The sequence below is a fragment of the Syngnathus scovelli genome, chromosome 21 (genome assembly GCF_024217435.2).
Source record: "Syngnathus scovelli strain Florida chromosome 21, RoL_Ssco_1.2, whole genome shotgun sequence".
Classification (NCBI taxonomy): Eukaryota; Metazoa; Chordata; class Actinopteri; order Syngnathiformes; family Syngnathidae; genus Syngnathus; species Syngnathus scovelli.
Window position 1 is genome coordinate 4,237,154 of NC_090867.1, and position 27,935 is coordinate 4,265,088.

Below are 27,935 nucleotides of genomic sequence, written 5' to 3' on the forward strand. Positions count from 1 at the left end.
CACTGACAGCCAGATTTTAAATTTGTGACTTAGAGGTATTGGGCGTTTCAGCACCACGGACAGTGATTGTTTTATATCAGTAGATCCCATCTAAAGACTCGACCAATCCATTCATACACACATTTTATATACTGCTTATTCTGTTTTGGGTCACATGGAGGGCTGGGCCGACTCGGGTCAGTATATTTCCATGTTTAAGTTATCAAATTTGGGTCCTTGCCTGTTGCAGATTAAAATAGATACGGTAGCAAGTCACTGATGCTGTCATGGTTCACTAGCCTGAATTTCGTGCAGGCAGCGTGAGTGCAGTTCCCACTCACTGAGAGTGTGAATGGTTGCTGTGTCTCAATTTAGGATTTGCACCCTTTACTAGCTTCGTTTGCCGAGCTCATTGAGCTAATCAAAGTTCGACAAAACTCAAAAATTCCCTCAGATGTAGCCAACAGGTATGATTTGGGAATAATTTTCTGTTTTTTTTTTTTTTTTTAGACCAGTAGTAGGTGATAAGAAGTGCTAAAAGTCATTATGCTTGTGTGATTCGTTTGATTCTGTAAAGATTCAGCTAGACTCAATATTAAATTAATTTGTTGTATTTAGTCAGCTCACATGATTCCATAATGTTGGACCTCTGTTTGTAGCCTCCCTCTCTCTCTTCCTCTCCCTTCTGCTTGTTTTCCTCCTCTTCTCTTTAGCGCACCAGGCTCTCCCACCACATTTCTCACTGCGCTCTCAGTGCTGCAAGTGTCTGGTGCGTAAGAGCGCGCCGATGAATGCGTAAAGCGCAGTTCTATTTGAGAAGGGAAATAATAATAATAATAATAATAATTTAAAAAAAAAAAACAGTTTACTGATAAGACGCAGAGCCACGAGTGCTTCGAATCTCGAATGCTTTCAGATGATGTTAGTTAAGATGTTCATCAGCTCGGACGAAGGCGCATTGCTGTTTGGGTGTATGTTCCTGGACTTTTCAGCGTGGCATGACCACCTCTCTTCTTCGAGTCTCGGCGTTTCAGCGTGAAGTTGAACGGTGGAGGAAGCTACCATGAGAGGCGATTCTTTTCTCCTCGGCTTCCTGCTCCTCAAAGTTACCGCTCTGGTGTGCAAGGCTGACGGGGAGCCGGGCTTGCTCGGGGGCTTCGTGATGATCGCCACCTCCAACGGCTCCAGGGAGGAGGAGAGCGTGTCCGAGGAGACCCCGCACACCGAGGACAAATGCAGGGGCTACTACGACGTGATGGGCCAGTGGGACCCTCCGTTTGTTTGCAAAGCGAGCAATTATTTATACTGCTGCGGCACCTGTGGATTCCGCTTCTGCTGCTCCGACAAAGACTCTCGACTGGATCAGAGCACCTGTAAGAACTACGACACCCCACTGTGGATGAAGACCGGCCAAACCCCGTATAAGAAAATGAACAAGCTGCACGACAGCACCAAAGACAAGACGAACTTGATTGTTTACATCATATGCGGAGTTGTGGCTATCATGGCGCTTGTGGGGATTTTCACCAAATTGGGGCTCGAAAAGGCTCACCGTCCGCAGAGAGAGAATATGTCCCGGTAAGTGTCGAATGTTAATCGTTTCCTGTCGTAAAAAAAAAATAAAAAAAAAAATATATATATATATATATATATATATATATATATATATATATATATATATATATATATATATATATATATATATATATATATATATATATATATATATATATATATATATATATATATATATATATAAACACGCCCCCCTCTCTTTTGTGCAAACTTGCTATTTTGTTTCCTCATCAAACCGATCGTGCGCAATGCGCACCTTTGCACGCAAAATAATCCCAAAACAACACGAATCGGATTCTGCTTTAGTTGAATACTATTTTGCCTCTCTCAGCTTCACGCATCCACTTGTACTGTGGATTACGCGAGCCACCCTCCTCTCAACGGGCGGGGGCGGTTTCTTTTCACCCGAGTGGAAGGCATCGCGCTCCATTTCTGCAAATGCTCTCATAGGAGCTTAACTGCAGCATGTGTAATGATCGGGGAAAACTGCGTCAATTAATATGAACTAAGTAGTTGTTATTGTCAATCTCGCATCGGCGATGTGACCAATTGCATAGAAAGATTCTGCGTACTCTAGGCCCAGTGCAGTTCAGCTGAATAATCAAATTACACCCATAAACGCACGTGTTACTTCACTATGGAAAAGAACACACAGTACGCTGAATAAGTGAAATGGAAATACAAATGCTCATTAATAACAAATCTCGGGCAGAAACCCAAACTGAGGTGTGGAAAAAGGATGCGACAGGCAGGTTCCTTATTTCTTTCTTCTGATGTGTTACAGGGCGGTGGCCAGTGTGCTGCAAGGCGGATGTCCAGGTGAGCAGTACCGAGGAGAGGAGGCCCTCGGCTTGCATTCCAAGCACTACGCTTCCAGGGCTGCCAACTTTCGTAAGTTTCTGGTGGCTGTCATATGAGGCTTTGTTCCCCCCTGAATGTTCAGGATAGTTTTTGGATGGAGCAGATTCTGCATCAGCAGATTCTGCATCACGTCCACATGATGTAATTTGAAAAGTGTGTGTGGGTTGGAGAGGAAGGAACGTGAGATGGTGTACCGGCTGGGAGTTATGCAGGAATCTCGTGGGCTACTACGCCAACCGAGGCCTCATTGTGTTTAAGCATCCAAGATCAAACAAAAGAAATAAGAACAGCGCTGTTAGTATGCAGCCGTCCGACCACTTCAAAGTACTTCCAAGTCATTAAAACAACCATTTTGTTCATATTTGCCTGACGACTTCCGTTTAGTCATGTGATTATTGTTCATTATGTTGATGTTATGTTTCCTCGGAGCCTTTAATGTTATATGAGCTGGCAGCGAGAGAAAATAATCTGCATCACAACTCTGTGAGAATACATTAAAGAGTGGAAAAATAAATACATAGGTTGCTATGATTTAATATTGTTGGCATAAAAAGACCAAAAAATAAAAGCAGTTTGCGAGTGGGAATCTTTTTCTGTCCTCACAGTGGGAGAGATGAGATAGTGGGGTGACCTATCACCTGAGTGGACGCTGCTGTGAAATGGCCATTACTATTTGCAGTGTGGAAACTACACTCTAATCCTCCAGCTCGTGGGTAATCATGTCGACCGTTATTAACCTCCTAGATCGGGAAAAGACAGCTCCGTATACGAGACGGACGGGCAAGCGTGATTGGTTCAAGGCGTCAGAGGGGAAGTTGGCTTGGATAGGAATTCGATATGGATTTGCTAGCTATAGACATGCTATTCTTGTTTAAAATGATTTATCAGATGATGCATAGACTGAATGCAAAGAAGGGGAGAGGATAATAGATGGGTGGTAATTGCAATGGAAAGACAAGTGCTAAGGTTAAATGTGCTGCACCGAGTGGATTTGCTCCCATATAGCGCCGGGAAATCTATTCTTAGCGCATGTATTGATTAGAGTTTATGGCATGATTACCGTATTACTGACATCGATGGATCTGGCAACTCGTTGCTGGGAGATCATTTCTTGTTCACAATAAGAGGGAGACACACAATATTAATTAATCGGGCTATGGCTAGAGGTATTTGTAACGTTGGGGACTCTTACAATGGCCATGTTTTTTTTGTTTTTATATCACCAGCTGGACCGACTGGCTGGCGGACTTTGTCTCAACAGTATCGGTTTGAATCCTCAAAGGCTCAAAATCCGGCAGCGCTTCCCTTTCAGCGTCAAAGAGCCGAAGAGACAAAAAAAAAAAAAAAAAAGGGAAGGCTCGGAGAAAGAGCGGAAGTAGGAACGGGGAGAGGGAATGGCATAATGTGTGGAGTAAAAAAGATCTGAGTGGCAAACACCCACACTGGTGGCAGCAGCCATTTCCCAAGCTCTGAAGGCTTTCCTTTTGTAATTGAGGACGAGATGTACAGAAAGCCCCCTTGGGCAATTCAAACTTAATTCATGATACATTTCAAATTTTTTGTCTTTGCACTGGAAAGAACAATCACGTCACATCTCAAAGTGAAATGTCAGTAGAGTGGAACCTCGAAAGGCAAACTCACCCCAACTACGTCTAACCTCAATGCGTCCCAGTCGGATTTAATTAACAGGGTAATTGTAAATTAGCACCAATGAATGATTTCCCGCACTTTAATCAATATTGACAGTGATGTATCTGACATTTCTCGCATTAGAGCTTGAGGTGAGCTTTAATAAGACAAAAGAGATCGATCGCCAGCCGCGTGCACGCTGTGCGCTGTCTCCGCAACGCAATTCCCCCGTTTGCAGTCTTAATTATCTTCCCCCAGCAGTTATAATCTTTTCCTAAACATTCCGAGATGGGAAAGATAACATTTTAATAGGTAATTGCTTGTGAGAGTTCACAGACATGAGGAAAGGCCTTGTCGGCAAAATACTTCATCTGCCATACTTTTTTTTTTTTTTTTTAGAATGCACGGCGCGGACTTGTCAAAAAGAAACTTGGCGTATTTCTATATATATAAAAAAGGAGTGTGACCTTTGTGCCCCCCGCTGTCAGTGGAGCCTTCACAGTTTCACATCAGATTGCAGAGTGTCAGAGCGGAAGCGAGAGCCTCAGTTACAGATCCGACTCACAGGGCCAGGCTGAAAATACATCGGCGAGGGGAGAGACTGTGAAAGGGAACATGACTCTGCAGGACCGAGCGATCTGTCACGCACCTGTGTGTGCCTCATTTTGACATATATGAGAGAAAAAAAAAAAGGCAACTGGACTTTAGATTGAACAGTATACAAAGCAGGCAGTAAGTCATCCATGCCTCTTCTTTCCCTCCAGGGCCTCTTTCCTGGAACCCTCTCCCTGCCTAATTATCTCAATGTGAGGCCCCTCAGCATCCCCAAGACCCCATTAGACGGCTGTTTATGAGAATCGAGGCGCCGCACAGCCACCATCAACTTGCTGACAGAAATCCACTCAGTTTAAGTACAAAGGTGAACAGGAAGCTAGCAAAAGGAATTGCAATTTCGGCAAATGATGAGAAGTCTACTCCAGGAGTGGATTTTGTTTTCCTCTTAAAGGGCTTTTACGTGAAGACCGAGGCTTGCAGTCAACAAGCCCCCGAGGTCTCGTTCACTTGATTTAAGTGAACACCAACCGAATGCATCGGGTCAAACGGCACTGAACGCTAACATACGAGTTGTCGGTAAAATAAAATCTGACGTTATCGACCTATACAACGGAAGCATTTCTCATCATAAATATTAATTATTTCATTTCCTGTGAGCGAGTCACATGGTATTTGACAGGTAATTATGTACGGGAGTGTGCTCATGTGTCCGACTATGCGCGCTAATGCGTTTAGCATTCGCATGCAAATGTTAGCCACGTGACCTGTGGTGCACTTCAGTCAAATCTTCAGTGCGGCAGGCTAAATTGCATCCATCTCCGCTTATCCGTTTCCTCATTTACATATATAGGACTATCTACTGTCAGGGAATGGGTTGAAAGCGCTCCCATCTGTATGTTGAAACAGGTGGTTATCACCACTGCATTGTAATTAACTGCTACACTGACTCTTTTTTTTAATCATCTGATATAATAAGAGACCCGCAAATATTGTGACACTTTTCTGTCACCGTAAATCAAGCGCAAACCTAATGATTAAGCAAAACACGATGGCGGAAAAGCACAGCTTGTTGTTTCTTTTTTTATTATTTGTCATGCTCGGATGTGTTTGCTCACTTGAATGCGGCGGACATCTTTATTATTCAAAACCGCAACGTTCCTGTGAACAATAATAACCGCTGACTGTCGAACATGCCGTGTAGGCAAAGCTCAAATTGCATTGTTAGCCCACATGGGCTCCCTCTAGCATGTTGTGTTAAAATCCCCGTGTAATCTGTTTCTATTACAGCCTTTTTTTTTATAATACATTAACTGAGCATGTTCTAGAATGACAATAAAGTAGAAATCAAGTGTGGACACATATGTGCGTATTTTAAAACAGCTTTGATTTGGAAATATCACAAACATGAAGTTTGGATTAAGTGCGCCGCGGCGGTGCTATGAAAAATAGCCCAACTGTGATATGACAATTCCGAGCAGTTTGCTCAAAATAAGAAAATAGCCCGCTCGCCTATAATTGGTCGTGTAATTTCACACTTTATGAGTGTACAGGCACACCTGAGGCCTCAACTATTTGTATGCGAACAATTAAAAAGTCAATTTTGCATAATATGGCCCTATTAAATGTATGAAGCAACTCCCAATGTGATGCACAACAATTAAAATGGCAACAGAATTTGTTTGAGACTGAAGTGGTACTTTTTACATTTTCACCATTGTGCCCGACAAAATTAGGACAATATTTTTTCACGTGTGCATATGGACACTAAAAAGCAGCAAGTCATGCACACATTTATTTCCTAGGCCTGAAGCCTTCGGGGCAGGCAGTAGATTTGCTTGGCTAGCTGCTCCATGCCACCAGCGATGTAAAACTCGGGACAGCTCACGCTGGGGGCGCATTTGTGAACCTTCTCCTTATCCGCATGTCGCGTTCAGGGCGCCCCAGTCTTTTTGGAAAGGAGGCGCCACCCACCTCAATCTTGCCCACAGGCGTCAGTATGGCCTTGCCTGGAGGAGGAAGGACCCCCCCCCCCCCCCAAGCTTACCCTGCTGCTCTCTTGCATACATATGGACACCACAAACCATGCTGGGTGCTGGCCCGCGACGAGGTGACATGTGGCCGTTGGAAATGCGTCACGATGGCCCAAAAAAATGTAAATGGGCAGGTGTGATATGATGAAAATCAACCCATCAATATTAATATACTGGGAAAAATTCGTCCAGCTCAGTGGAAGGAGCTGAACGTGAAAATTTGCCGCACATGCGAGAGTAATCATGCTCAAAGATTAATGCTTCTGCCTGTCTTCTCTCATGTTATACCAACAACAAATTGGATCTTATTTGCCCGCGCCAGCTTTCTCGTCCGGCTGCATGTTTGTATTGATTTTAATCTTCGCTGCACTAAAACAAGCAGCCATTTCTTCTCGCCAATATATTCCGCAGTCTTTGTCACCCTGTCCTCTTTTTTTTCTTTTTTCATGTTGTGTAAATTGTTCCAGCAGCTCTGTTCTGTCCCAAGATCAACAGTTAAAAGTTATAAATGATACATAATTCATTGCGCGCAGCATTGCCGGCAGCGCAACAGATTTGATTTATGTATGACTGCCTCCTCTGACCCGTAATCTCTATCTCCTGCTGCCTAAATTCAAATGCACCTCATGCCATTTCAGGTTATGTTTCCAACGGGAAAAAACAACACGATTATCTTTTTGCGGCGAGGGAAAAGCACAGCTGCTGTTTGATAGTTTTGTCTGATATAAAACTAGACGTGGAATTTGGTGAAGCGACATCATCATCACTTGCCGAATGGGCCGCAATGTTAAATTAGCATCACGTTTGTGAGATTTGGGGTTTGAATCTGGGCTCTGATCTTCGCCACTGAATTAAAAATAAACAAACAAAACGAGCTTTTAGCTAAGCAATAGAGATAGCACGAGGGAGAGTGAAAGAAGCAGCGAGTAACAAAAGAGACTAAAGGGAGTAATGTGTGCCGAGTTTGTGTTTTTTAAAGGATACTTTTCTTCCCCCGGAAGGCAGCCGTTAGCAGTTATTACCTAAAAAGGTGTGGATTAAAATGAATCTCATAATTAACTACTTTGAATGTGGTTCATTTGGGAAGAAAAGCATTGGTGTGGATTCTTAGTAGTTTTTTTTTTTTAAACTGTATCCATTGTTGTAAACTAAATTGATATTGCAAAAAAAAAAAAAAACTATCACATGCTAACATGCCCAGTGGCAATAAATGGTTGGTTGAAGGGGTTTTGGGGGTTCCCCATATGGGATTTCCAAGTGACCCACTTCTTCTTACCCCCGTTACGTTGTTGCTTAGGAGCCACTTTGCCTGTCTGCCTCGCTGCACTGCAGCATTCATCAAGCAGAGGGGGGCATCACACTCCTTGTTGCCAGGACACCACTATTCCAGGATCCACCAAACTCTACGACACCTTGGCTCAGTTTTTGCGTTAATATTATTTAAGGTAAATAAAACACAAACTAGCATCAAATAGACAGCGCCACTTTTTTTTTGTTGATACGTCCATAAATGAGGTGAGACAGCCTTCCTTACTTCCCTAACCTCATTTTTTTGCCCTCTTCATTTTAGCCTCAGCTCTCCAAGGGAGTATAGATGGCCCATCAATACGCGGCGTATTTAGTTGACATGGCTAATAATAGAACGTCATCGAGGTAATGTTTGCGGCCGAGTGTGGAATTCACTACGGGGGCTAATCTGTATGTCTTAGTGAGGAGGAGGAGGAGTCCCTCTGGGCTTCTGAGGTTTCCGAAATAATATGCCATTCTTCTAACGTGTACATCATTCATGAGCTGGGAGAAGCGAAAGGTATCCGGTGAGATGAGTTGGTGCAGTAAAGGCTTCTTTCATACAGATGGACAAGAAGGGTGATGCAGGATGAACCAGAAGAAGAAACTTTTCTCGCTTCCCCAAACTGTAACTTGCAGTTTCGGGTTAATTAGCTTGATGCAATGCCATTTGAATGGCGGACATCAGTCGGCGCCTAAATTCCCTAATTAGCAGTGCACAATCCATTTGCCAGTGCTGCTGCTTTTTTTTTTCGGGTAACACTGTCTCTTGCCCCTTCGTCTTTGTCTTTGGAGGCTGGGAAAAGCTGTTCACAGATGTGTTCCAACATACACACACCTGCCAAGCATTGAGCAGGTGCAGCAGACTAAAAGTGTACTGACAAAAAGCATCACTTGGGCAGAGCCAGAGGAGCAGATTAGAAAATACTGCAGTGGGATGGCTGCAGGTAATTAAATGCTATCAGCGCTCTGCCTTCAGTCCATCTGCTTTGTTACTTCAGAGGTAGCTGGATTAAATATGAAGCTGGGACAAACATATCACTTTAGTTTAGAGCAGAAATAAACCACTTGGATATGGGGACGGGTTTTTCCAGGAATATCAAATTTCTAGTACTGGGATTCAATTTGAATAGTAAGACAGTCACTGTTAAATGGCAAGCATTTTGCCTTTGCAAAATGAAACAATAGGAAAAGGCTTGGAACGGGGAAATCGGGTCTGTGCCATCCATTCAAGAATTTGTGCCGAGATGGGTGCCACTGCAATGACTATGGGGGGGAAAAAAATTACGGGGATAACTACTGCTTTGGCTCAGTGACGTTTACGGACAGTTTCACATTCGGTTAAAAACAACTTCTAAGTCTAAAGTTTGCTCAGCTAGCAGACATGCTAACTGCATCTAAGTGCTAATAACGTAAATGCCAGTCAAGTGGAAAAGCGTGTCCGCTAGTGGTAAGTGGGTCACGACTGCTGACATCTTGTCAGAGGTGTCAAGCTCCCTGTGGGGACACATCCTTATCACGGCCATCTTGCTATGCCTTCCTCTCTACCTGCCACTCATTGTCTGTGTCGCTTTGTCTCGGGCAGGATGTCGTCGTCGGGGTTGACGGAGCGGCAAGCGCTCCCGCTTGCTGACTCATAACGGGGAAGCCCAAACGGCCCCATTAGGGCAAAGGTACAAGTGAATGACGGCATGCTGTGGTGTTAGCATCCTGTCAATCACAAATATTTACTTAGGACAGCACTTGTAGGGAAGAAGAATGGAGTCAAGGAAGAATGATGGCTCACTGTTTTTCTTCTTTTTTTTATTTTTATAACGCAGAGCAATATTTCAAGCTAATTACGTCGTCTTTGTGTGAATGAGACAGAAGATCGTTGAGGCACACAATAGGCCCGGATGATGTTATTGTGACTTTCTCTTTCATCATGGTGATGAATAAGAGCTCCTTGTGACAGTTGCGCTTTAATGGAGCAGGTATTTTGCTGTCTTTGTCCCTTTTGGTGACTCTTTGAATGATAAACGCTGTCAACTAAAGAGATAGAGTGCAGCCTAGCTTGACTGAATATATGTTACAAAAAGTGCAACTATAGCTGATGTGTCTTATTTTTTTTCAATTTGACACTAAAATACCATGCTGACGTTAGGTCAATATAAAATAACCAATAGAAAATAAAAAATAATATAGATTCCCCCCCAAAAAAATTAAATAAAAAAATTCAACATAAAATAATAAATAATTATCATACACGGCCGGTTTATCGCTCGCCTGCCCTTTACGCGCGGGCTATTTCCGATCACTCGCGCAACGATAGATGCCACGAGTTTGATTCATTTTGCATTTAACATGAGTGTGAAATGAGTTGAAATGACACATTAGAACGTCGCTACAAATGGTTGCTCCCATCTGTTGTGTCTTAGGGAGATTAGTGTCTCGCAGGACGGCAAAGGTTCCTATCACAACATTTTTCATCTCGATTAGTGATTTTTTTTTTCTCCCCCGCCTCTACACAGCTTTCAGGTTTCATGAATCTCAGGGAGTTTTCTTCCTGTTGATTCTGCTGCCGGGCTTAATAACGTCCTGTGAGACCCCAAGTCAATACATTGCATGCTGGCGAGATAATAGAAACAATCGAGGCTGCGCAATAGTAATCAATAGTATTTCAAAATGAGAAAGCTATGACCGAGGCCATTGTCCTTTGGAATGCTCAGGAAGGAACAATTAGGTGTTTAAAATCTCGCCGACCCATTTCCCATGACAGACTTTTCAATATTCCTTCTCTCTCATCTCAAGCCTATGTGTTTAATGGCAGACTCGAGGGGGATGACTAAAAAACCCTTTCAAGCATATTCCAATGTATCTCTCTTTTGCGTTTCCTTAAATGGGAGCACAGTTAATGAGAGAAGCCAAAGTGACAACGTGACATATGGAGGTGATAATGAGATGAGCAGTGTTTGGGAAAAACACGGCCGTATAGAAGTGCAGAATCTGCCATGTACAGTGTTGTCCAATGAATTTAAGAAGAGCAGCAGCTCTCGGGTGAAGCTGCATATCATGTATTATTCAGGGGCCCTGTATCCTCAAGTTCTCCAGGCGTTGTTTCGAGGCACAAATGAAAACTTGCGCCAGTGATGGAGGATCAGTCTGTAAATTCAAATTATAGAGTGATTTGGTGACTAGAAAGTGGAATCAAAAGTGAGGTACACAGATGATGACTTGTGTATTTTGCAGTTGGGCAGTTTGCGCCGTTGTGAGCGTGAAAACTGCTAGCTTTGCGGCTAATGGACGCGCCTTTAAATTAAGAGTGTCAAAGGCATTCCATTCCGCCGTCTATTTTTTTTTTTTTATCACGGGGAATCTTTTTTTTTTCCTCCAATAGCCATTAGGCCACGGATGAAAATGTCTCATAGTGAGGCCTCTCTTTACACTTCTGTGATCCTAAACGTCCTCATGCTGCAGAGACGAGATAGGGACAAAAAAGGATGAGGACCACTGGAGCAACAAACAGAAAGATGCGACGCGTCTCGTGTAGCAAACAGATAAACAGACGGCGGGCGAAATAAAAAGCACTTGACTCTCCCGCCTCTCGCAGACTCTCAACCTCATCTCATAACCTGCTTACCGTTTTAAGTGTGACTAAAGACACGTATGCGGAGACACAGAAGGGACCACACACTCAGCACCACGGCGCACCCTGCAACCCGAAGTGAATGATTTGATCTCACGTTAGAGAATAAAATGGGGGAAAAAAAAAAAATCTGGGTCGACAAGCTGTTTACTCTCAGTGCCACCTTCAATACACGCAACAGATTAAGACAACTGTACTAAAGGCAGGTTTTCATCATTTGTGCAGACTCTTATATCAACATCTATTCATCCTCAAAATATTCTGCTCAGTTAGATGACTCGTGAAATTGCTTTTCTCTCAAAACAAGATCAGGATTTCATTTTTTTTTGTGTGCGATAATGGCTGACAAAATTCGACAGAATTTGACCTAAGACGTAAATCTGCGAGGGGGGGTGGGGGGGGGGTGGGGGTGTAGGAACAAACTGACAACCCAACATAGGTTGCATAACAATGACTTTTCTCAGTACTCGCCTGTTGATATGTGGGCGCGGGTGACTGCACGACAATGCAAAACTACTACACGAGGAGAAAAAAAAATAAATAAATAAAATATTGTTGCCATGACAAAAGAGTGGAGTCGAGAGATGAAGAGGCTCAAGTAATGACAGAGAAGCAGTTTTATAGATGAAGAGGGTTGATGCATTTACCCAGTGCAGAAAAAGGGAATAATAGATGAGTCAGCTGCTTGCTATTTTTCAGTGCAGAGTAAAAAAAATAAATAAACGAAAGGATTACACCATACGGCCGGTAGCAATGGAGCCAAATATGAGACAGGAGCCCTCCAACATTTTTTGCTAGCAGTGTGTGACAATGCAACAAACTCCACTTTTACTTGTTTTTCATCTGCACGAAGAAAATAAGCGGCCATTTTCATTTGTGCAATTTAAATTTGCCCAGAACACATTAAAGGCAAAAGGTCATGGAACCAAAATAAGCATGAGGCTATGTGATCTCATGGTTCCAAATAAAATACTCGATTATTAGGCCGCTCGCTGTGACATGTTGATTATTCATGCTAAGTACGAGGCTATCCAGACTGCTATGAACTCTCTGACCTGCTTAATGTTGGCTTGTTCTGGACCTTATGCAAATTAGCCCCACTGCCACAAGGCACACATTTTCGTTTCAAAGCCAGCTTGCTTTACAAGACCAAAAGATGAGATCCAAATGTGTCTCATTTCTTCATCATGTTGGAGATGATTAATATAGCGCCACTCTTATTTTATGCTTCTTCTTGCCATCTAATTCCTCCGCCATTCATGCACTTTAAATTGCTTTGTCGTTTGCTTTTTCTTGCTTCTAAAATTATCAAGTGGCAACGTTAGGATGCTTTTAACACAGTGTACTCATACATTTGCCATCAGTAACAGCACTTTGCAATTATCTGTCAAGCTTGGACAGCGGAAGAAAACTGAAGTGAAAATTTCCCACATTACTTGCGACATTTGGCTGTTCTTTACACGATTTTCCATCCGTGCCTCACTACAAGAATGGCTTTGTGCACTTAACATTTGTACCAACTTGTTTTTGGCAACAGCCAGTAGCGTTTTTGTGTTGCACGACTAAAATGTGGAGGAAGACTGATCAATTATGAGCATGCTTTGAGTTTTGAACAAAAATTGCAGAATACTTTAAGCATCAGCCTGGATTTACCACTATCATGACGATAGAGTAGTGTGAGACTATTAAAGTGTAAAAAGAAGTTAACCATTGTAAAAGGGACCACATTTAATTTATACTCTGCTGTAAATATTTTTCACCACCCACAAAATGTGACACAAACATGCTAAGCACTCAAAACAATCCCATTCCGTCAATTGATCGTATCAAGCTAATGCTAAGCTAATTATTGGATCTGTTTTTCACAGAGGGTGCTCAGATTAACAACAACGTTGGACCCGGGTCAAACATGGTCCAACAGCACCCGTATCCTAGCCTCAGCCAGTTGGCTCATGTGTATGAACATCAGCAGCAGCAGCAGCAACAGCAACAGCAACAACAACAGCAACAGCAACAGCAACAGCAACAGCAACAGCAGCAGCAGCAGCAGCAGCAGCAACAACAACAACAACAACAACAACAGCAGCAGCAGCAACAGCAGCTTCAACAGTTGCAGCAGCAAAACAAGGAATTCAACAAATATGCCTCCCTGAAGGCCGTGGGTGAGTGCCAATCATCGTAACACCTTTCACGCCATTGCTTTTCAAATGAAAAGATTCGTTTTGTTATCAGTCAACATCCACTGCTGTAGTGTTACACCAGCGCAAGCTGTTGTTTGCTAGGAGAGAAGGGCATCACTGTCACACTGCCTGGCAATTCTTTAGATGACGGACCACAGATGTTTTCTTTTCAATACAAATTACCCGCGTGATCTTATTGTTTCATTCGGGAATCCCGTACGCTTCGGGACCTCGACGGTCAGGGGACAATGTGAACAAGATGTAGCACATTTGCGCAGAGATCTGACAGATGTTATTGATTGTGGCACCCAAGCTGACATGCCGTAAAACAGAAAGAGGCTGTTTATCAAACTGGGTGACAGCGTCACACGTGCCACCAAATACACAGAGCACGTGTTATTGGCTCGGTTGTGTCACCACCTGATTTGTCTTTGTTTGAAAGCTTGTCATACATGGAATATCTATCATAATTCTGATGATATCACACTCACAATCGAAACATGTTTTATAACAACGCTTGGCTTTCAAAACAACATCTGTTTTTTTGGGGCATACCTGCATATTAAATATACTGCATGGTAATTATTTAGTGAATTCAATTGGGACTGACTGGCGCTTGACTAAATTGGATTCATGCTGACAGCAAAGTTTGACAGATGCAAAACACAAGTCTTTATATCCTGTCACATTCTTATTTTAATCACTATTGGAAATAACGACGTCTTTCAATGTATTACGTGACATTGCTGCAATTTCCTCGCTCACCTTTCACAACTACTCTTTAGCAGCCACCATATTGTCGTTATCGGCTGCATCGCATCCTCTCCCCTCGATTCTTCTCTTCCTTAATCTTCTTTTGTCTCTCTATCTCTCCTTTTTCCGCGACACCCACCCTCTCCAATCCACCGCTGAGCTCCCTTCAGTCCATCATGATCCCTATCACCGCTTGAAGAATCATCAGGCTGCTAATCTCCAGCCTTATTTCGGGTTCTACTCGGTAGCATGATCCCTGCCGACCATCACCTGGGTTACAATTACGTGAGAGGTTTCCGCTCGAGGAGTGGAATTCAAAGAGATTTGTGAGAATTCAATTCCACTCGGCAAACTCAATCTGTATACGCCAGACGGAACCGGCAGAGTGAAAAGGGCGTCACATTATGTTCTTGGTTGAGCTAATCTTGAGCCAAACCAATGAGTCGTCTTTACCTCTCGCTATTGTCGATACATCATTGTCTAAAATCAACATGTTCTAAACCAGCTTCTTTTTTTTTTTTAATTGCTTCTTATTGGAGAAAGTCTCCAGCAAGTACAAATCACCAATTATGTACTGTCAAATCCGAACATGTCTGCCTTAAAGCCCACCGAGCCGCCTTCTTTCTACTACTCATAATGCAAGATCTTTTTTTTTTTCAAACATAATCCACTGAGCAAAATGAGTGCAATAAAAAAAAAAAAAAGTAGACACTTTTGTTTATTCCAGATGCACTCAAAGTGTGCTTGGCACTAAGGCAAATAGGATTAACAGAAAAGTTTTTGTTTTTTTTAATCACATGTCCACTAATGTTTCCCATGGGGCTAATTAGTGAAGTACAAGGATCGTCGTTCCATGGCTCAAGTCAGATATTCAAAAGGTTGGAGCTTAGAGGCTTCTCGATAGGATGACAATTAACATACATATCACTTAATTAATGAGGAAAGCAATTCCGACAGATAACAACAAGACAAAATATTCCGTCAGCTTCCGTCCCGGCATTTCGAGGTTACAAACGGTGCACAATGAGTTAGCATAAGAAGACGTTGACACACAGTGATGACACTGGGGTTATTATTATTAGTTTTTTCCACCCTCAATTCATATTGTTTGAGTCTCAGCACGACGCCGGCCTTTCATGCACAGACCCACTGCGCGTAACAGCGACGTTTTCTGTTTCCTGTCACGTACACCCCTGGATGTGTGCACCGTTGCGCTGACTGCCGCCCAATTGATTCAACTGTCGACTGAGCAAGTTCGATCCCACCGCGGGCAGCCATTCGAGCAGCGTCTCAGCGGGTGACATCCCCCCCCCCCCTCTTCCCGATTCTCACCCGCAAACCTCTCTGCTTGTCTCTCACCTGCTCTTACTGTGATAAAGTAGATTTATAGCTGCAATAGTAGCGGAAACTCGCTGAGTGTGTTAACTTTATCTCCAAGGGTACAGAGGCAACAAGGGCATAAGAGTAATGACTGGACTGTGAACACGGATAGGACAGAAAACATTTCATGCTGATAACACACACCGGCTCAGCCATGGTGACTGACAGAGGCGTGGAGCGTTAAACCAAAGGCTGTAAACGGAACTTTATAATGCCAAGATAGACATAATCGTCATTTAGATCCGTACCAAACTTTATGCCATCTACCTAACCCACCTCGTGTATTTTCCTGATTGTTCTCAGCACGATTCATGCATTATAGATATAGCGAGAAAAATTAAGACTAAAAATGCTCTCTGCTATTGTTAACTAAAGAGAACTTCTGCAGCTGCAGCTTTTATTTAGAGATAAACTAAATGGCTGGAACAGCTACCTCATTGCCACACGACTCACTTCACAACTTCGTTCTGTTTCTAATGCAGTAGTAAAGTCAATACGGAATTACAGACGGACAGAAATGAAGTTACTTCTGAATTAAATTTCATCCATGATTGCTTTGTCTCCCTCTTCTGCCAGCTGCCAAATACAACGGTGATGTGTTCAACAAGCGCAGGATGATGGTGGAGCTCCCAACAAAAGGCGGTCTCCCGCTCCAACCCATGGGCAACTCCCGACCCCCCATGACCAACTTGTCATCGATGACCACCAACCCGATCGCTTCGAACCCCATGGCTTCCCACTCCATGAACCACATGACCTCCAAGGCCCCTATGACGTCAATGACACCCATGACCGCGATGACGCCCATGAACTCCCTTGCCCCAATGACTTCTATGACTCCGATGACCTCATTGGGACCGCTGACCCCAGAGCCGGTGGCAACATATGTTACCGAGATGTCCAGAATCCCCTCCGTGTCAAACCTCCCGACAGACCGACGCGGCGCCGGAGTAACGTCGTTAAAGCCCAACGGCCAGAAATCCAAAAGCAACCACAGTCACGTCACCCACGGCTCCCACAGTGCCCTCACTCACCTTCACAGCCACAGTAGCAAGCCCACAGGACTGGGGACGACCTCCTTGGCACACATGGGGGGTACTATGCCCGGGGGCACATCCCTAGGAATATCCAGGGTTTCCGAGACCCCCGTGGGCTCCAGCTTTGCAACAATGGGCCGACCGTTGGCGTACAGTTCTAATACCATCTCGTCTGGGCATACGATGGGCTTAAGGGGCTGGGATGGGACAGAGACGGTGGGCCGGAGGAAGAACTACGGCCACAAGAGGCCTCAGTGTACGGTGCTGGAACCAAACCAGCTCCATGGCAGCAGAGGCCACAGCCACAGCCAACACTTCCTCCCCACACAGCCCTACTTTGTGACCAACAGCAAGACAGAGGTGACTGTGTGAGCCACGATATGAAGGCAAACTGTAAAGTATGCATGTGAAATGGTGACAAGTAATTTCCCAACGGAGACACCGACACCAGAGTTGGCCAAACGGCGCAGGTCTGTCTATTTGTGCGATGAAGCTAAAGCTTGTTGCTACTGGTCAAAGATTCCTCCACATTTGTGATGTGTGTGTGGCCTGCTCGGTCACTTTTTACATATCGCCGAGACCACTGCTCAAGTCTGTGGAAGGTTTAAGTTGGTAACTATCTTTCGAGTTGTATCTTACAAAGGAAAAGGAAACCTGCCGATAAAGATACGAAGCAAGCCCGAGCAGCAATACAAGGGATCCGACGTTGAAAGCATTGCCAAGTCACACCGAGTATCACGACGTCTGTTAAACAAGCATGGTTGAACTCAACCACATTCCACCAGAATCTCTTGATGGGTTCAGAACCGACATATGACAAGGGCTCTGGGCTTTGAACTGCATTCATAAGCAGGTTTTATATCGAGGCCAGTCAGAAGCCTCTTCATAAGCTTCACTACTGAAGGTCACCCTTCTCAATCAAAGCTCCAGCACAGATAATATTGGGCTGAGGAGTCGGATTGTTCCTGCTCAGCTCTCATCTGCATGCTGACAGCTGGCCCAGAGGTGGGGCAGAGAAGCAGGATCCGGATGCTGCTGCAGCATCTTTCTTCCATAATCACACTCAAGTGCACATCCAAGTATTCACATGTAAGATTGGGGCCAACACATAGCATATTGTAGAAATGTCACTCATCTGGCTTTTACAACTCATTTACTGTTTTGTTTGCTTATGTGAGCTGTGCATATTTGTTACATATTGAATTAAATCTCAAGTGGAACGAAATATGGAGTTTGTTATAAGGTACATGAGAGATTTAGGGCACTCTCTTTACACAGTTGCAGTCAAATATGCACAGTGGTCAGAACGGGGCCTTCATTAAACTAAGACCGGACATCATTTTGGGATGTTAATAAAAAAGTTTTGACATTTATCATATATACACACACAAAAGCAAAATAAATGAAACAACAGCAACAACAAAATGTATTATCTTCTCAGATTTTCTATTCAGGACATTGTGGAAAAATAAGGTCACTGCTTGGTTTCGATGTTTATCACAACCAAATGAGCAAAGACCAAAATGTGGAAATATAAACCCACTTGCCAACTGCTATTGCTTCACCATGAAAGCTCATCCAGTTTTGTAGAAGCAGTCACCGGAATAATTGTGAAGTGGCTATAGAGGTGGAAGCAATTGGTAAAAAAAAAAAAAAATACGAAATACAAATACGCATCCCTTGCCATGAGATTTTATATCATATTTAAAAAAAAAAAAGTAGGGGCAGCTGGAAGTGGTTGCACTCACGGCTCACGGTTGATGGGGTCATGGGCACAGATGACCAGCTTCAAGAGATTGTCATGTTGGAAATTCTTCATTCAGGCAGTCAGACAGACATAAAAAATCTATAATAATTGAAACAATTCATTCTAGGAAGCTTGTTGACGTTTTGTTGGGAAATAGAGAGAAACGAAAGACCGGAAGCTTCGTCGTAATTAGCTTGGGTTGAATGGCGCAATAAGTGATTAACTTCAGCGTTACGATACTGGTTGCATTACAAATCAAGAACCAAAAACAGTCATCAATAAGTTACGTGTAGGTGTAAGGTCATGTCCTCAGTCCTCTTTCTATATCTCAAATCATGACATCCTCGATAATACTGAAACATAAAGTTGTCCATTAAGGACTCCCGGATGATTTTTGACATGATTATCTTTTATTTTTTTTGCTGTTTCTTTTCTACGTGCCTTCTCCCTCTTATAAATCATCCTGTCTATTATTTTGGCAGCTAAAAACACCACCTTATGAGCCTTCGTCAGTCATACTGTGGCAAGGAGTTGGTCAAGGAAAAATGAATGATCATTTTAGCCACCAACATTCACGTGCAAAATGGAAGGAGGGGGGGGGGGGGGGGGCTGAGTGGTTGAAACACCTCACAATTCTTTCTTTGCACCTAAAACACACACATCGAAGCACACGGCGAAATAAACGACCTGACTTCTGCGTGCATTTTGTGACATTATTGTAAAACACTGTACTGTACTTCATTATATTTACATGGTGCCGAAAAAGCTAAGTGTGGAGAGTCTCCGCTGTCAAGCGTGCGGTCAATAATTGGAGCCGAGAGAATCTCAAAGATGCACACTTCTTCGTCTTGTGCCCTTTTCCTTTTTCTTATAGCTACAATGGCCAGGCCTTATTCAGAGAACAAAAAACTGATCTCACGGTCCTATTTTGTTCTTGGTTGAAGAGCTCTACTAAAATACACAATACACAATTCCCATTAGACATGTCACGCTGAAATTGAGCTTGATTGTTGTGAGAAGCGGGAGAAAAGCACTCGGCAAAACATCCACTAGGGATATTCAATAAATCGAGACTTGTGGCCAGAAGGGATTACAAGCTCTCATTGTGATCTTGAATCACCAAAACGTGACAAGAGGCAACTTCACGGTGGCAACACAAGACTGTCAACCCTGGATAGGGTGGAAGAATTGAATAATTGATACTGCAAAGTGAAAAGTTGTGAATCTGACATGACTGTTGACATGCATAAGGTGCATCGATGCAGCATCTTAAATCATAGACACCAGTAAAAGAACAAACAAAATATAAGACGGGCCACCCTGACCAAAAAAGTAGCAAAAGTTTAAAAATAAATGGTAAATATCATGAAAACAGTCTTATTTTTTTCTTGCTAAATTTTGATTTTATTTTTGATCATTTTTACAATATTTTCTGGGGGGAATAAATCTGATCTTGGTAGTTGATTTATTCTCTCAAAATTACATATTTTTATCATAAAAACAGACTGTTTTTTAAATAGTCACATTTTTTGCTTTAGTCCCATAATAATTTATGTTTTTATTTTCAGGACTCAATACTCCTTCACAATTGAATATATTTGCAGCCTTAATTTCCTACTGAATAGGATTCCACTTACTCAGCCACGCATATTTGCCATTTAAAAAAATACAGCAGTTTGATGAAGGAAAGTACCGATAAAATAGAAAGTCCATGTACGGTGGTGATTATTAAGGGCTCAAACAACTTTAGTTAACAAGTTTTTTTTTTTTTTAAACCGCATCCTGCTATATGCTCAACCCACTCCTCCAACATCAAATGGGGAGGGGAGAGGGGGTCTTGTCAGCAATGTTTACAAGTTTGTATAGCCTCCGTCTGTACAGTATGCGCATTGTTTTCACTTTTGGCTTTCGCACATGGCAAAAAAAAAAAAAAAAAGAAATGTACTGTTTTTGTTTTTGCTCCTACGATGTCCTTCATATGGACTGTCAGCAAACGATAACGACTATGTATACTTTTTGTGAGCTTAGCGGGAACAGAGCGAATGGTGACGAAAAAAAAAACAACCTCTCCAGTTATTGACACCTGCAATGTTCAGCGCCAAGGGATTTCCCATAACCGCAGCAGAGTCGATAAGCTATTTGTGGGACGATTATTATCCACTAGCAAGCTAATCTTTTTGTAGAAGAACTAACCGATTGGCTCATTTTTGTGTCTTTGCCGTGGACTAAACACAAAGACATTCGATTTTATATTTTTTATGTCCGGACCAGTTTGTGGTATTTATGCATACGTGTATAATGAATACTTATGGTCCTGACACTGCATTTACATGTGAAGTATATGTAAAGCATATTTTCAATGGTAGAAGCCCATCTCCCTCTATTGTTTGCACAGTAGCTTATAATATGCACCGTGATGCCCCGTTGTCCTTTTACTGACTTTGAACTCTGTGAAATAAAGTTATGAGGAAAAAAAAATATTTTGGTACTACTCGACTATTGTTAGAAAAAGACATAGCAGGTGTTTTGTCCCAAAATATATGACCATAGTGTTGCTAAGATGAACTTCTTTTGATTTCCTTTTTACAGGTGGAGGGTTCACAGGGATATTTTTAGTTGGTTTTGTTGTTGATTTGACATCTATTAATATCTTACTATTGTTCTATATACGACTTTCTTACGTGGCAATAAAAAGATGACTTCTGCAAAAATCATCATCTTTAATTGCCTCTTCTTCTTTTACTCCCGCAGCGGCGCAGGCCTCCCTCTCTTAGGACAAGCATAACATTGAAAACCGCATTACAATATTTGAAGCGCGAGTCCTCTCGTGTTTTCTAAGCTAATCAAAAGCTATCAAGTTGAACTGTCTTTGAACCCCAACTGAGAACATCCCCGCCACACTCAATCACACACACTGTTTTGGTTGTAAATTGTTTGTCTCTTACCTTGAAGTGAACCGTGTGAGGTATGCAAGTGAAAGAAAATAATCCAAACTATCTTTGAACTGTGCTCCAAAGGTGACTTCAGGGCCAAGAAAATTTTCAGTGGTCACATGCATTTAAAACAGTCGGTGGAAACAGAGCTTTCTACTCTTTGTAGTGCTGTCTGTTCTACCTTGACAAAAAAAGAAAATGTGAATTGGCTCATCGAGTTTCATCATCTACAGAAGCATAAGCACCTCTCAACAGAATGTCAAGGTGAGATGAAACCTTTCTAGGTGCAGTGGGACTTCTGAAAGTGACTGACTCAAATTGTGGAGATCAACAGACCAAAACAACATTTGGTAGTGGCCATGCAAATTCTTGGAGGACAAGTTTGTTTTGGAAGGGACTGCTGGAAATATTCAAATGACGCTAGACTGGCTGCTTAAAGCCAACATTTGGGGGTCATGCAAGCCTTGGCATCATATGTTCAATCTCTGGCGCAAAGTGAATGGTAGGATGTCACACCCTCCCCTCTCAGTTAATCATTCTACTCCCTATTTGTAAAATAGAAAAAAAACACGACTGCCGAGGAATTAGGTTTTACATCGCCACACATGAATTTTAAAATGAAGATGGCACCCAGCTTTTCAGAAAGCGCATGATATTTTCATGGCCCAGGGCCCCTCAATCAGAATTGGCGCAAAAAATGAACCATTTCCTCAGCAGCTTCAGACTAGGAGGAGTCGGGCTCTTCTTATCTGTGAAGCGAAAGTGATGTACAGCCTAGAGGGAAACCCTGACAGTGACGCGGGAACTCACTTTGTCGTCTCGTACCACTGTGTGTGTGTTTGAACCGCACATTCAGAACAGTCGCAATATCATTCCTCATCCTGTTTGGATATATTCCGTCTTTTTATTTGCAAGTTCTACTGGTTTGCTACTCAGTTCCACATCACGCCTTTATTTGCCATAATAATTTGTCTTATGCCTCTTTTAGGCATTTCTCAAACAAACACACTCGGCAGCTTTTCTGCCTTTTACCGAGAGCAAGCCGTGGATTTAAAATGTCAAAGGCAAAGTTGGAGGTGCTGGAATAAAACTTCAGCGAGTCATCCTGTCAAAAGGATTGACTGGACCACATGTTTAATGCTGACTTATTCTGCTTTGTATTCCTCATTTCCCTTGTGTCGATAGTGAGAAACGGGTAATAGTGACAAAACCGAGCTTTACTGCTCCCTGCTGAACGAGGGAGGCAAGCGTGTTGCCTTCAGGGGTCGAGAAGCTGCCTCGGGGCAAGAGTGAAGACGAACATAATAAGACTGGAACACGCCGACGGATAAACATACAAACTACGGCTGAGATCCACCTGCATGCCAGATGGTTCATCAGCAGGTCTCCCTTTGGCCTCCTCCAACAGGAAATGGATCACTGAAGGACAAACTAATGTGCTTACTGACCGTCATGTTGTGAAAAAGCTTCAAGAAAATATCAGGAACAAAGTGACATTGACAAATATTCGCCTCCTGACCCAAATAATATGGCCTTCAGCATCTGTGATCAGTCAGCAGTCGGTCAACTGCTGCTGAGTAACAAAGCAAATCAGTGGGAAAGGTCACACCATGAAGAGAAAAGAATTTCATGGTATTTTTTTTTTCTTTTACTCAAGCAGATCAAAATCATCCGAAAGATATGAAAAAGGAACACAGTCTCTGCGGACTTGTGACTCCAAGCTGTTTTTTATTTTTTTTTCCCCTCCTCAAATTGCATCAGAGACTTTCAATTGGCTTGTGCAGAGTGAAAGAGCAAAAAAAACAAACAAAAAAAACAAATGACAAAAGCCTCTTTGATAACCACTTGCAGCCAAGCTTGAAACAAAGCAACGAAGCTTTGGATTTTAGTTTGACAACTACGGACCAATCAGCTTGGAGTGTCGACATCCTGTCTGTACTTAAGAGTGACATCCAGCTCAGCTAATGGATGGCCTTGACTACACAGCGGTCACCACAAGCAGCCTAGAGTGGACTGAAGGGCGGCGCACTTCCAAAAAAAAAAAAAAAAAAAAACGCCTGGAGGAAAGCCAACCGTTGCCACGGTGACAGCGCTGTGAAGAAAATCTCTTTGTATTGTTACCAAGGCAACTACTGTAGATAGCAGGGGCGAGGGAGGGGAGGATGGACGGATGAAGGAGAGGTGACTTGGTGAGGAGTGAGAAGGAATGTGAGAAGAGGAAGGAAAGATGAAGAAAAAGAGGGGAAAAAAAACAACGCGAGGAGCTGCATGGTGAATTGTATGAAACACAAAAGATTTGACTTTGGGCTTTGTTTTTCTGTCTGTACAGTATCTGCCTTGTTTGTATGCTGGTTGACGGTGGAAAAGCATCTCCACTCATGAAAAATAAACATTCAGAGACTCCACTGCAACAAATTCACACAAAAGAAATACACAAAAATATTGGGACACCTGGCCGTTACATCTACCGGAGCCTCAAGCGCACTCCGCTTGGTGTCGACACTCCAAACCAAATCTGGAGTTTCCAAACATACACTGGAGTCGTTTTGATAACTTTTGAACTGCTTTGCTGTGGGGCTCCACAAATTCCCCACTGTGTTCGAATTGACTATATAAATCTAGCAGAGGGAAGAATAACTGTTGAAGTGTTTCTGTCTCCAAATTAGCATATGTGAGAGTGTCTCAGTGTGCGCGAGATGAAAAACACAAAGTGGCTCCATCGCGCTTCAATCTACACCATAATAAATTTAATGAATAATGTAATAATTTTACTTTCATGCCAGGCCGGAGAACGGTGAGTTGACAGAGTGTCTTGACAAAGAGACGATGAATGGCTTTATTGCAGCAAGCTCATGGTTACATTGGTTTATGTATGCAGATTTATGCGAGGCTCGCTTTTCCCCACTGCTCGTTACTCAAAGCCCTCAAATTGTACTCTTTGCATGCCGCTCAACTTATTTTCACGCTCGAGCGGCGAGAAGCTGAGAGATTGAAATTGAATCAAACCAGATTGCCCAAACCCGCCCGCAGAACAATAACGGATCAGTACCTCGAGTCGATTCAAACTTAGACACAATCGGGGCCCGCTGGAGTGACGAGCGCGGCAGGAGAGCGACGGCGGGAGAAAGCTGTGAGCGTCGCCTCGGCCCTAATTGATATTCCGGGCGAGGAGTTGGGATATTTAAATGTCAGTAAGCTCCATTAGCTCACTTGGGAGTCGGTAGAGATTAGGGGATAGGCGGACGAGAGGGATTTCACTCAAATGTAAATACAAACAAACACAAGTTTCATGAAAAATAGAAACGCAAGCTAACGTCTTTCTTTTTTTTTTTTATCTCTTCACGTATAGATCATATTATTAAAAAAGGCCGAGGGGCGGTCCGGTCCGTCTGTCTGCTTAAGCTTCACTACAAAGCGGGATCACTGAGTCTAATCAATAGTTGAGGCAGTTACACGGAAAAGAACAGCTAATACCAAATTGGCTTCCTCTTGGGGTGCTCATTATTTCAATCAACCAAGAAATCTCAGGTAGTACAGACACTTGATCGCAAAGACACACAAAAAAAAACCCTTTTGAATTCAAATTTGACGTTTTCAATGTTAGCCTCATTTGGCTCATAAATGGCGAGTCTCAAGTCAGGAACGTCTTGCAGCAGCTAGCCACATGTTAAATGAGTTTTCGTTAGGACACCGGCGACAAGAAAAGAAGGAATCTGACGATGCAAAGTGTGACTTTTCATTGTTGGATACTTTAATGAGCTTTGCCAGTAGCCGGGGTAAAAGTGCAGTCAGTGCCAGTGATAATGAGAGGCCTCATTCTGCTCCCGCTGCGTCCATTTGCTCGCCCTTAATATAGAATCGGATAGTCGGTGCGATTGGAATTAGACGTTAAAGATTCGCAAAACGTCGTCGTCACGACAACTGCCGCAAGTCGTACTATGTCTTGTAGTTGGGTCGTTGTAGTCCCTACGAAGCAGTGGGGGAACGTAATAGGATTTGGCCAGTTTTTTTTTTCCACTGTTCTACAGCAGCACTCAAACTATCTGTGAATATTGTCGAGAAACTAAGACAGGCATTTGGAATATTATCAAAAGTCTAGTGCGGTGCTTCTCAACTGTTGTCACTCAGGGACATTGTAAGTCGTGACCCACTTTTATGGAACACAAAAAAAGTTGAAAAAAACCCGCAGCTTTGCCAAACCAAGTGCCTCTAAAAATGTTTTTTTTTTGCAGTTACGAGTCAGATTGCGCTAGCCTTCGTTTTTATCACTACTATTGTAACTTTTTGAGCAGTAAATACATGATTAACTTTAGTCGGCTTTTTTTCTGTTAGAGACAGACGACTCGCAATTTTCATTGCTTCAACAATTCTCATTTGACGCTTCGGAACGTCCGACGCCAATCTTTATGCTGTCTAGACGGCATCCGCCTTGACAATATCGTCACAGACAAGAACATGAGTAAATGTAAAAAAAAAAAAAATTGCAAATTGAGAAGAACACAGAAAAGGACGTACAGAAGCAGAGGAGACAGACAGCATAACTTTTAATGAGTATGACTTTATCGGTTTTAATGAGGGGGATATAAAAAAAAAATGGCTGACCTCACACACGTGTGCACTTTTGTTGTATTGTCCAATTATGAATTATATGTGTGTGTGTGTGACATTCGTTATATCCAATAATAAATTACACGGCGCAGACTCACGCTCGTACAAATTTGCAGTAAATGGCGAAAAAAGTCAAAATGGACGGGAAAATGGATTCAGCCTTTGGGTCTCCGCTGGATAGATAATTATGATTTTTATGGAGGAGAGCGGAGAATACAGCTCATCGATCAGCAATGAGTTTGTTTCGGAATGCGAAGATGCAAACTGCAGCAATGTGTGGATCGTTTCGGCTTCGGCGAACACACACACACACACACACACACACACACACACACACACACACACACACACACACACCTGTCACTATGGCAACGCAAATAATTTTCAGTTAGCTAAAGCCATTTGAGATTGGAATGCTGTCATATACTAATAATGCAGATGGGGCTTTCTCTCGCTCTCGCTTTCCAACACACACACAGGCGGAATTTCCGATTAGATTAGTCATTCTCAATCGGTCTACTCATTTCAAAGCCCCACCCAACCCCGACCTACGTTTATGAGAAAAGTCTAATATTAAACCTGTTGCGGTAGTGAGGCAGCAGAATGATGTGTCTGTCTGCGTTGGGATTCTTATTGATCCCGGGTCTCTGCCGCACTTGAGAGAGATGACTATTTACTACTGGGAGAGAGCCACCATTTTCCGAGTTGAAGAGATTAGCCACTATTTTGTGTCTCGGTCTGTAGTCGCTAGTCCAGCTAAGTACTATAGAATTCCCATCTCAATTATATATGCTCTTTATTGTATAGACATAAAAGCCATAAGCAAGCTGATTTTATGCTCTTTTTTTGTGTGTGCATGACTGTAAAGCAAGAAATATTCACAATCATATCGTCTGAATTCACTTCGAATAATTAAAGGCAATATTACAGACATACATATATTTATGCCGTGCTGGAGAAAATGATGTTTCTACATTGAGATGATCTTTTTTATATGGCAGAGTTATGGAATACAAATTGGATGATATTGCTTTGATTAATGGCAAAAAGCAGCAAATCTCATCTGCTGGGGAAAAAGCAGCAAAATCTGTCAGTGTCATTTTGTAATTGTCTGGCAATGGGAGAAAAGAAAAAAAGAGGAGAAAGCATTTGTTTTGTGTTGTCATGGGTGTGCTAAACCACCTACTCACAGACTTGTAGGGGATGTTGTCAATTCCTGCCAAGTGTGCGCGTGTGCTAATGCGGACTGGCAGACACGTACGAAATCAAGGATTCTCGCGTTTCTTGAACACAGACTCCGATGTAGCCTTTAATTAAAGGATGAATATGAGAAAAAAACCCTGCAATGTTACTTCAGATTGAAAAATTCAAACAAATCAGTTGATGGCATCATTAACTCTAAGCGCTGCATAAATAGGTGAGGTAGATTAAAGGATATTGCGACACATCATACGCTTCATTAAACGTTTATTTAGACAGGGTGCTGTGATGACAATTACTATATCATAATTATCACATAAAACAGCATGTTATCATTGTCACTTGATTACCTTTTTTTTTATTTAATTTTTTTTACAGTATATCCGGATAGAAACGTAGATTGAAAGGTTCTTTTACTTTTCAGCAGAAACCAAGCGAGACCGCTCACTACATGGTCCAAAGACACGGACCTGTGAGAAAGTGACAGCAGAAATCATAGCATATAAAGTCGGCAATATTTTACAGTGCAGGGGTAGAAACGGAAGCACTGGCTTGT

The 27,935-nt window shown here is 42.6% G+C and overlaps 2 protein-coding genes across 4 annotated transcripts in view; one reads left to right on the forward strand and one right to left on the reverse strand.

Annotated features, from left to right (window-relative positions):
- The window catches only part of snx29 (sorting nexin 29), an 85,825-nt gene that overhangs the window by 1,098 nt on the left and 56,792 nt on the right, over positions 1–27,935 (reverse strand). For 2 of the 3 annotated variants that reach the window (XR_007489252.2, XR_007489250.2), the window contains one exon: positions 21,246–27,849. The exons of the other annotated variant lie outside the window; for it this stretch is intronic. The gene's annotated coding sequence lies outside the window, so the exon portion shown is untranslated. Of the gene's footprint in view, positions 1–21,245; positions 27,850–27,935 lie in introns of those variants that run through there. 3 annotated transcript variants of the gene reach the window in all.
- shisa9a (shisa family member 9a) lies at positions 54–21,352 on the forward strand. The gene is made up of 4 exons (XM_049759188.2): positions 54–1,557; positions 2,339–2,445; positions 13,410–13,703; positions 16,431–21,352. Exons 1-4 carry the CDS (start codon positions 1,043–1,045, stop codon positions 17,261–17,263), a joined length of 1,749 nt encoding a protein of 582 aa, XP_049615145.1. The 5' UTR covers positions 54–1,042; the 3' UTR covers positions 17,264–21,352.

Excerpts from the sequence above, each read along its gene's own strand:
- shisa9a (XM_049759188.2), top strand. The coding sequence starts at position 1,043 with ATGAGAGGCGATTCTTTTCTCCTCGGCTTCCTGCTCCTCAAAGTTACC. Across the intron at positions 1,558-2,338 it reads CAGAGAGAGAATATGTCCCG|GGCGGTGGCCAGTGTGCTGC; the intron begins GTAAGTGTCGAA and ends GATGTGTTACAG. Across the intron at positions 13,704-16,430 it reads TGCCTCCCTGAAGGCCGTGG|CTGCCAAATACAACGGTGAT; the intron begins GTGAGTGCCAAT and ends CTCTTCTGCCAG.